This window comes from Asparagus officinalis, chromosome 10 (genome assembly GCF_001876935.1).
Source record: "Asparagus officinalis chromosome 10, Aspof.V1, whole genome shotgun sequence".
In the NCBI taxonomy this organism is placed as follows: Eukaryota; Viridiplantae; Streptophyta; class Magnoliopsida; order Asparagales; family Asparagaceae; genus Asparagus; species Asparagus officinalis.
The window spans coordinates 55,176,836-55,187,582 of NC_033803.1; the positions used below are offsets into that span (position 1 = coordinate 55,176,836).

A 10,747-nucleotide genomic window follows, 5' to 3' on the forward strand; every position below is an offset into this window, starting at 1 on the left:
AGAAAACTAATGTAGAGGGACAATGAGATTGGGTTAGTAAGGCTACGGTTATTATTATAATTTACCTTATATAGTCAAGAGTTAACAATGCTTGAGAATAATTGGATGGACAACATCCATGGGGACTTTTTGAAACAACTTGACTGATACAAGGTTTTAAAAAGTGCGAAAAAGCCCCACTGAAGTGGATTTCAAAGCTTTTGCTGCTTTTGGTGGTTTTAAGTGTTCTTGGCGCTATTTACTTGAGAAAGTGCGCAAAAGCACTTTAAAAGGCTGAAAGCGCTTTTCCAACGCTTTAACAAAAGTGAATTTTAGGCGTTTGGGTCGCACATTTGTGGTAATCTGAACCCGACCCATTCTTATAACTTAAACTCCCCTTTCATTTTCTCTTTCCTTTGCGATCCTCCGTTTACTGCTAAATCTGAAAAACTCTAAAGCTCCCAAATCTCACCTCCTCTGTCATCGCCTCGTCCACATACTGATGAGGACAAGAATGTCATTTCTTTATTTGTAGTTGAACTTTAATTATTTCAGTTTTTTTAGTAGTTAATTTGAATTTCGAATTTTGAATTTTGGTTTAGATTTGAATTTCAAATTAGGTTTAGATTTGGAAGTTAATAATTGGTTAGAGTGATTTGTGGGATTGTAATTGCTCTATAAAAGAGCTCTGTAATCAGATTTTTGAATTGATGATGAATGAAAATTAAAATGAAATTGTATTGGCTTATTGGTGTGAAACCATGGGTGTGAAACCCTAAGCCCAATTTTGTTTCTCTGTTCATTGTTCCCAGCCGTCACTTCTTCTCTCTCTTCACAAAAAAAAAATCAACCCTGTTCATCTTCTTCCTCCAAGCAACGCAACCCAACCTAACTCCCATTCCCTCCCTCTCCAAAACAACGCCACCGCTCCCCTCCCGAACCCCTGCTCTTTGTCTTCAACCTCCCACCGCCCTGCCTCAGCTCTCATCCACCCTCGACCTCCCAAGAAACCCCCACCTACAGCTCCTTCTCCAAAGCAACGCCCCCATCTCCCCTCGTCCGCCTCTGACCATCAACGCCGTCCTCGGCCCTCTTCTTCTCCCCAGCAGACGCACTCAACCCTTCCCTCCCTGTTCTGTCATCTCCTGCACCCCATCCTCAGGCGCCCACCTCCTCAGCGTCGCCCTGCCCTTTTACTCCTCCTGCAGCCACACCCAACGCCGCCCCAACCCCACTTCTCCGTCGCCCTCGCGAACCCCCCTGCTTTCTGTCAAAACCCCCATCACCACCGCCTTTCCCTCCCTGCCTCCTCTGTTCACTTCCCTCCCTTAGATCGGAAGTCACAGGAGTTTTTCTTTCCCTCTGATAGAAGACAACAAGAGTTCACTTGTCTTTGGTTTTGGTCAGACCAACTTGGACTTGCGACCGAGTACACAGATGTCGGAGGCTTCTTTTCTTTTCCTGAGATCAAAGAAGAACACAGGAGAAATCAGAAAATATTGATGAAATATGTGGACTTGTTGATATGATGGATCTTGGCTTCACTGAAAGAAATTCTTCTAATGGGTTTTTGGGTTTCTCTCGGCATTTTGGATAGTAAACTCTCAACTCAATAATTTTCTGTTAATCTCATAATTGTCAGTTAATTACATGCGTATTAAATCTCTAAACTATTATCATATATTCACTGCTTAATCTATTTTTGTGAGTTGAGAGAACTGAATATGTGACTGCTGAAAAATTGATATTGATCTTAGAACTTGCGAAAATGATAATTGATATTGCGAATAAATTATTCGAGATTGGAATTGTTTATGGTTATCATCGTAAATCTTGTTAAAATCCATCGGTCACTTTAACTGTTTTAAATTAATTTCCTACCGAATATCATGAATTTTGGCGAAACGATACGTTGTTCAAATTAAATCGCTGATTCTGATAGACCCCCTCCCCCGTTTTACATCACATACTCTCCTTCCGTCCACTGCCTTGTCGAAGCTTGGCCACTTTCCGCCTTGACCACAACAGCTCCTCGACAAAACGCCTTCACCGCTGATTCCCTCAACAATCCCTTCCACTGCCTCCAGCAGCTCCTCAGAAAAGTTCCTTCATCGCCGATTCCCCCAACTGGACGACTTTTTGACTTGGGGTTTTTTCCGCTTTTGCTCAAATCCCAAAAAGCCTAAGTGGTACTTCACTGGTTCTCTTCGCTTTTCACTTTCCCCAACCTTGGACTGATATAGGGGTCTTGTTTAGAAATACTAAGGATTTGTGGTTGGGGTGTTCTTATATAGAAACAACGAAGATTTTGGGTTCTGGTATTATAAATACCCTGAAATTTAACCTTATACCATTTTCTTGAAGTATACACTTCAAGAGCAGTGTTTCGTAGGGCACAAAGCGCATACTTAAGTTAAGAGGCGCATGCCTCAAAGGACAAATCAGTTTTCTTTTGAGCTTCAAGGTGATTACTTCCCAAAGCATTCCTCAGAGTGCACCTTAGCAAGCTTTTTATAAACTTTTTCAAGCAGTTTGTAACAAGTAGATTGTTGCACATAATATATACTAATATACTATCCTAGTATAAACTTTAATCTTTCAGGAACAAAGCGTCCACTAAGTAAATTCTCCATATGTACTAATCCAAACTACATAAACTGTAACCTAATCTGAATCTGAAAAGGGTGAAAAAACCATGGGGTGAAATATAATCAGTTAGTGGACAATTATTGTTGCTAAGAATTGCACTCGAAGTTGATCATAACTCCAAAGACAGTGCTATATGTTATGCATCAAAATATAAATTCTCTAATGTATTATTAAGTACCAATCACAAGGTATCGCTTCCTAATTTTGATATATGGTAATGAAATTACTGCAGGTTTGGGGGCATGATTCTTATCATAACTTATTCATGAGTAAGACTGTAAGAGACTAATTTTCATAACTTAGTAGGCTTTTATTTTCCTAATAAAGTATATTGTTGATGTTTGATGCTTAACATTTAGTAGACCATAACATTTAGGAATATTGAAACTTGCTTTTATGATGAGGCATATTGCTGATAGGATATTGGTTTTTAGAAAGATACCATTTGTAGAAAGTAATGTGCATAGGTTCTGGTTAAAATTTTTAAGTGATCCTCATAGCGAGAGATTTGGAAAAAAAGTAGTACGGAACGGATAATAACTAAGAATCTAACTTCATATTGTGATACCCACATTACCAAAATTGTTTTCTACTAAATAAAATTTCAACTAAAGTTTCCTGTATATTTTTAAGAAAGAACATAGCACATGACAAAACTTCTTAGGTCGATTGAAGTTGATCTACATGTTTGTTGATCGCCAATATAACCAAAATATCTCAACCCAAATAATTTTGACGCGTCTACATTACATTAAACAATAGCTTCATAGTTTCTTTGCAGTTGAGGAAGATGAAGTTTTTTGAGACTACGGATCCATATGATCATGGAACACAGAAATCTTTTAGTGAATGAAAGGTCATACAGTACACTGTTAATTTTAATGCAGCAAAAGCTTTTATTTGGACTGGTATGTCCATGAATAGCTGAATTTATATGTGTTCTGTTACCCTTGAACCACAACATCCCTAATCACATTCGGAGTTGGATATTGATCTCCACCTATCTCATATACGGTAGAATCCACATCAATGTAAGAGTTTCTATTATAAGGTACAAGTCATGGATCCTAAGATCCTGATTAAATTGTTTTTTTTCTTTGCATTTGTTCACACTGGTTATTTTATCTTCTTTATTGAAAAATCCTAAGATCCTAAGAAGTATGGAATTATCATATTTATTAATGGATAATATTAAATCAAAAGTATGGAGCAGAGAGTGAATAACTTTTTTGTGCATCAACTACCCTTCTCTTCTCGTACCAGTTCTTGTTCATTCCTTATATTTTTTTGTTAAAGGAACATGTCATTCTAACCATTATCTCCTGTTTGCTTTGCCATTTGTAATCTTCAGGTGATATCTGGTCAGGCTCTGAAGGTGGAGGAATCAAGGTCTGGCCCTGGGAAGCCATTGAAAAGTCCCTCTCTCTATCAGTTGAAGAGAGACATATGGCTGCCTTATTAATTGAGAGATCATGTATTGACCTTAGGAACAACTGCACTGTTAATGGCGTTTGTCCTCTACCTCCTTCAAGTATAAGACATTTGGTATCAGATAATGGTAGATCTAAAATATGGAGTGCTTCTAGTCTATCCTTTGCACTTTGGTAGGTGTTGTCACCAAACTTTTTGCTGGTGTTAGATAAAAGTTGTCTTATAACTGGTCAATTAGATTTTCAAACTATTATCTTGATTTAATACTTAAAATTTGCTCCTCATGCCATAAACCAATCCTGAATAACTTCATTGGTGAAATGACATAGGGATGCTCGCAAAAGGGAGCTCCTGAAAGTGTTTGGTGTTGATGGCCAAGTTGACACCCGGTTAATTGAGGCCTCACAGAACCAGGATCCACATGTAGAGGATGAGGTGAAAGTAAAGCCTGTTTCAACAAAGAAGGAAAAATCACAAGTTGGTTTTCTCCAACGTTCACGGAATGCCCTGATGGGTGCTGCTGATGCTGTTCGAAGAGTTGCATCAAAGGGAACATTTGGAGAAGATAGTCAGAGAACAGAAGCATTAGCAATAGCGAAAGATGGCATTATTTGGTCTGGATGCAATAATGGCTCTCTGATTCAGTGGGATAGTAATGGGACTCGGTTGAATGAAATTCAATATCACGCATATGCGGTTAAGAGCATTTGTACCTTTGGGACACGCTTGTGGGTGGGGTATGTTAGTGGGACCATTCACTTGATGGATCTTGAAGGAAAGTTGCTTGGGGGATGGGTTGCTCATAGCAGTCCAGTGATTAAGATGGCTGTTGGAGGTTCATATATCTTTACGTTGTGTAATCATGGTGGCATTCGTGGGTGGAATCTTACATCTCCAGGACCCATTGACAATATCTTGCACTCGGAGCTGTCAAATAAAGAGCTTTTGTACACAAAACAAGAGAATATTAAAATCTTGTGTGGTACTTGGAATGTTGGTCAAATAAGAGCATCTCGTGATTCTCTTATATCATGGCTAGGTAAAGCAGCAACGGAGGTTGGATTGGTTGTTGTTGGGCTGCAAGAGGTGGAAATGGGTGCTGGTTTTCTTGCCATGGCTGCAGCAAAAGAAACTGTGAGATATTAATTTTTGCACTGTCGATTTACAATATAGTACTTTGATCTTTGTTTTTTTTAATATGTAATAGAGGGCATCAGTCTATCCTGAACTTTAGGTTAATCTTTTATAGGTGTAGTTCTTAGTTGCATCTCGTCGTCACGGTCTTATCCTTTCTGGTGTAGAGATCACACTTTGTGATTGCTTCTTCACAAGGTGAATCCACCAAAATGACCGGTGTGGAAATTCTTCACGATACCTTTGACAATTCCTGCAGATCAATATTCATAGTTGTATTATCAAGAAATCTTTTCTTATGGTTCCTATATACATTTCATTTTAAATCTTCCTTTTTGGGTGTTTGCCATTTTAAACCATTTTGTAGCTATATTCAGGGTCATTTTTGTACTAGCCATGTGCCTGACCACCTCCTATGGATTCTATCATTTTATTGCTTCAAACCTATTCATTTGTAAAGCTTATGAGATATAGTTTGAACAAAATCAAAATGGTAAAAGTTCGAATATAGCAAGGCTTATTTATTTGAGTTTATGGTAATTGCAAATGCTACCACTGTGCCTAACCTGAAAAATTGTTTAGGGCTCCTGGTTCTATATGTTCTTAGCTGTCCAATCATATCAACAAATGCATGTCTCATTGTGAGCTCAAGAGTCCTTTAATTTTTTTCCCCTGCCATGTTTGGCCTTTCTTGACTTCCTCCCCTTAACTTCCAGGTTTAAGTACAATTCTTGACCTCCCTTTTAACAGACTTGCGCAAACAATCACTTCACATGCTAATAGTTTTATATCTTACCTGTTTTTTACTTTCGTCATAATCTTCCTGCATGATTACATTGGATCTTATCATGCATTTGGTTCAAGCCATGCCAATCCATATCCGAAACTGATGGGTTCATCTACTCCAAAGCTAGGAGGAGATAGGTTTCTTCCCCATATATTCTTTAATCAAAATCTTAGTAGTTTTAAGAGTGAAAGATGGGGGAAGTCTTGATAAACTTTGATGGAGAGCTACTAATCCACTATTATATACCATATCATGCTTTTGGTCCTACCATTTCAATACATGAATGAAACCAAGAACTGCATCTAAGGCAACTCTAAGAAAAGAGGGGTTTCTGCTAGAAGTGCATCTAATTCAAATCTAAGAGAAGAGAGGTTTCTACTCCATATATTTCTTAATCAAATTCTTTAAATCTGTAGTTTAAAAGTAAAAGATGGGGAAGAGATTCACATAACTTATTGTAAGAACCGGTGACATAGTCCGGCCCCACATAAGACATCCCCAAGACATTTAGCTACACCTCGGGTTTGAAAAAAAAGTTAAATTGTATTTGAAAATCTCCCACCAACTGGTTTGACTAATAACTTGGTTGCTTTCCTTTCATTAGTTGTTATAATGGCTTAGTGGAACGTCAACTTGTGCTAACTACTTTGCTAACATAAAAATTTCTTTCTATTTTCTTGTCAGCTAGGTCTGAGCAAATGATCATCAGGTTCAATAAGTCGACTAGCGGACTAGGAGGGTTCTTCGTTTATCTATTTGTAGCAATGTTGTGGAAAATGAAAGCAAGGTGAAGTGGCAGGACAAAGCTTAGGTTTTCACACGCTTTAGAGAGCTTTATTGGGGGAAAAGGTGCTATGTTTTTTTTTTCAATTGAACAAAAATAAAAAGGCAGTAAAAATAGGGCAAGCAAGGAATCAGAAATTAAGTTTAACCTTTTGTAGAGGGAGAAAAAAAATCAGAACTTAATCTCCTATAATATAACTGATCCCAACTTAACTCATTCAAGTCAAATAACTTATCCTAATCCCATCTACACACAAATTCAAATTAAATAATTTATCTAATCTACGTAAATTTTTTTTAACCCTAGATAAACTAGTATTCTTCCAATGAGACGATATAGTTCGGCAATAGACTACATGCATGGAAGAGCTCGAGGGAACTATGACAGAAATAGCAGGGGAGTTTTACAAGTATGCCGTATTATATGGAATGTTTCACAGTCTTTGATCATTCAAAATCTTCAAATTTTACGTCACTTGAGCATCTTTGCTATATTATCCTTGTCTATAGAATAGCGTTCTTATCTTATTGCAGTTACCTAGGGGAATGATTTTGTATTCAACTTTTTTTTGATACTTATTATGAGGTAACCACTACATAAGAAAGATCATAATCTCTAAAATATTATTTAAGAAATACAATAAGATAAAACTTATGACTCCACAGGATGCCAATAATCAGTCAGCATAGTTGAAGATAATATTTTGGCTGTGGAATATGCATCAGTGAATAGCACTGTTAAGTCAACCATTTTAGAAAAATGGACATTTATGTACCTATATGAACATATGCACATGACCTCCAAAGTTCAAACTGTAAGGCTGTTCTGAGCAAGTTATGCACCATGTACTTGATTACGTGAATGATTTTTACTTTTTTTGGAACCCGATCCTTTATTCAAGGAAACCTAATCCAATGAGACTTGTTAAACCCAGCAAAGAACTCCAATTGAGATACATTTAAGATACTAAGCCTGATTGATAAAATTCTGTCTCAGTCCATAAAGGTGATCTATCTTTCTTTTTCTTTCTCGCTCATAGGGCAGTTGCCTAGCGAGGTTACAAGTTGTGTAACTTTATTTTCTTTTCTACATTTTCTAGTTCATCCATTTTCCAATTTTTCTCAATCCCTTGTCTCTCTCTTGTATGAGAAGGTTTGCTTGATCTCTCTAGTCCTCAATTATTTGACTACTACATGATGTTTATCTAATTGCAATATAAGAGAAGGGTCAATTAAGAACTTAATAGATGATAACTTTTCCTTTTTTTCTTGGTATTGATTCGTGCTATTATTATTATTATTATTATTATTATTATTATTTGTACTTCATTCTAATGCTATTTATAGTTAGAGTTGGTCCTTTGTAAAACAGGATTTATTACCTAAAATCACAAGCTACTTGCACCTTTTATAAGTTTCTCACATCTCTCTTGTTCTCCTCTCTTTGTGAAAAATTTACGTTAAATTATCTAACATATCAAAATTTATTACCATGCAACTTCACATAATTCCATTCTGTGGCTTACAATCCGGTAATGCGGTATTCATTGTCTAAGGGAACATATAGGCATATAGCACATGTTTTAAGACCTCGCTTTAAATTGAAAGCGAATATTTCCTAGCAGACAACACAACAGTTTGGTGGGTTACACTATGCATAGAGTAGCAAATTTTGGGTCGGATCATCCTATAGATCCATGGAAAATTTTGCCGACTAGCTTAGGTAGTTAAAAGCTTTGGGAATTGGTGGTCTGAGATCCTAGTTTTAGGTTCAGGGTCTTCAGGCTATGGTCTTTATCCAGAAGAAAATGTAGTCAGTATTGATCGGCAATAATAAAAGACTTTGTATGAATCAGGTTTATACTCATAGTATAAGCTTCAGAGAAGTGGGTTTTCTTATGACTCTGAATCATGATATCTATGATGCCTAGGTATTCAAATATTTCTCCAGAGTGGAGAAATTCTCTGCATAGTTGAGATACATTAAACGCTAGTGACTACATAGGCATACAGTTTGTTATGGCCGCTGTTGAGGAAAACCACTTCACTTTGCTTTAAGGCCATGGAAACAACTTAGCTAAGTAGAGATTTGAGATTCCTAACCCAAGGTTGATTCAGTTATTCACATGGGTTCAGTCTTCAAGCTGATGATTGTTATTTACGGGAAGTTTACATCAAATGTTGTTATGCAGGGGCTATGAGCCTATGACAAAGGGCCATTAAACCGTTAGCTTCTTTCTAGGCCCTTACTATTTAGAGCGTGCATACTAAATTCTGATTGGGATAGGTATCTTAGCTTGAGGCTAATTGAAGTTAATATTAATTAACTTACGAATATGTAGAATTATACAGAGACTGTGAAATAGTCATTTTTACGTTCTTTTTCCCAAACTGATGATGTTTAGCATTATTCACTAAGTGGTCATTACATACTGAATTTCCTTCTCTTGATTATTTTTTTGCCATATCATTTTCCCTTTTTTTGTAGTTTTGTTTTGGTTTTTTTCTTTTTTCTTTTTTTTTGGGGTGGGGTGGGGTGTTAGTTTACTTTTGCCAACCCAAAGCGTGGAGAATTTATTCTCTTTACACTCTGGTTGTGTAACCTTTTGCCGGTTAGAAGTTCCTGGATCCATCTATTTGGAAATTATTCATTTTATTATACTACTGCATGTCCATAATTAGGTATGCTTATGGGCATATGCTATTTATCTCATAGCTTAATATGCTAAGAATAATGCTTGCTTACTGGCATATGTGATTTTGACTGAGGCTTTCTTTCAGAAGTTGGGATGTGACTAATAATAAAGAAGTTTACTAAGAACAAGACTTGCAGTCATGTTATGAATAGTTGATACTTCTGTTGCTATTCTTTTACCTCTTGCGGTATATATGAGGCGCTACATATAACCAATAACTTGGATCTGCCTATATATGTTGTGGCAGTAGTCTGGTCTGCAAATTTGTAATCATTTCCTGGATTTTCTGATTTTTCAAATAAGAAAATAAAATTGCTGCATTCAATCAGTTATTTGCTGCGTACATTATAAACAGTTCTATTGCGAAATTTCACATAAGTTGCTATAGATTCTGGGTGGCAGAATGTTACTTCTCTTCTAGTTATTGCTTACAGTTATTACACTAATTTTAGGTAGGACTTGAGGGGAGTGCTAATGGGCAATGGTGGTTGGACGCTATTGGGAAGACCCTTGATGAAGGATCATCTTTTGAACGTGTTGGTTCTAGGCAGCTGGCTGGTTTGCTTATATGCGCTTGGTAATGTTTTCTGTAAAGCTATTTTATCCCTTCTTAGTATTTTATCCCTTCTTAGTCTTTTTTGCTAAAATACTAATATACTTGTCTGTCATCATATGTTTTTACGGGTTATGGCTTGTCACCTGTTAGGGCTCGGAAAAGTATTAGGCCACATATTGGTGATGTTGATGCTGCGGCAGTGGCATGTGGATTTGGACGGGCAATTGGGAACAAGGTATCTATTTCACTCAATGCATGTTTAACCATATCTAGTTTCTCTGTTTTACTCAGAAAAAAGTTGCTGATAGTTGAAGGTAGTTGAAGCAGGGAAGTGGTCTGGGATTAGGTCTAATAAGACTACTGTTAATTGCATTCAGCTAATATGTTGCCCATTGAAAAATGACAGCAATGATAACAGTTAGTGAGCATGTCCTTTATTTGTTCCTTGTATTTATTGTGGTGGTTTTATCTGGATGCTTACATCATGGCATGGTGAATTATGTGTTCCTATTTGACATTTTTTTCATTAAACTTCCCACTTCCCTAGTGTATCCTCCTAATTTTCTTCCTAGTTCTTTAAGAATTTTGGTGAACTGCCCTTTGCTGCTTGAGCTCAAATTCACTATTAACATGGTTGATTTCCTATTTGCTAACTGAATCAGCGGGTCTTTGAAAAATCTTTAATAGTTTTCACAGAGAACGAGAATATGAAACCAAAATACAGTCTTCCTT

The 10,747-nt window shown here is 36.9% G+C and overlaps 1 protein-coding gene across 2 annotated transcripts in view; it reads left to right on the top strand.

The window, feature by feature from the left end:
• Positions 1 to 10,747, top strand: part of LOC109825204 (type II inositol polyphosphate 5-phosphatase 15-like) — a 26,485-nt gene that overhangs the window by 1,243 nt on the left and 14,495 nt on the right. The window contains exons 1-5 of one of the 2 annotated variants that reach the window (XM_020391987.1): positions 1,527 to 1,575; positions 3,980 to 4,232; positions 4,389 to 5,193; positions 9,912 to 10,036; positions 10,166 to 10,250. In XM_020391987.1, coding sequence (XP_020247576.1) covers positions 1,542 to 1,575; positions 3,980 to 4,232; positions 4,389 to 5,193; positions 9,912 to 10,036; positions 10,166 to 10,250 — 1,302 coding nt within the window. In that variant the 5' untranslated portion in view covers positions 1,527 to 1,541. Of the gene's footprint in view, positions 1 to 1,526; positions 1,576 to 3,979; positions 4,233 to 4,388; positions 5,194 to 9,911; positions 10,037 to 10,165; positions 10,251 to 10,747 lie in introns of those variants that run through there. The other variant, XM_020391986.1, reaches the window with a different exon arrangement.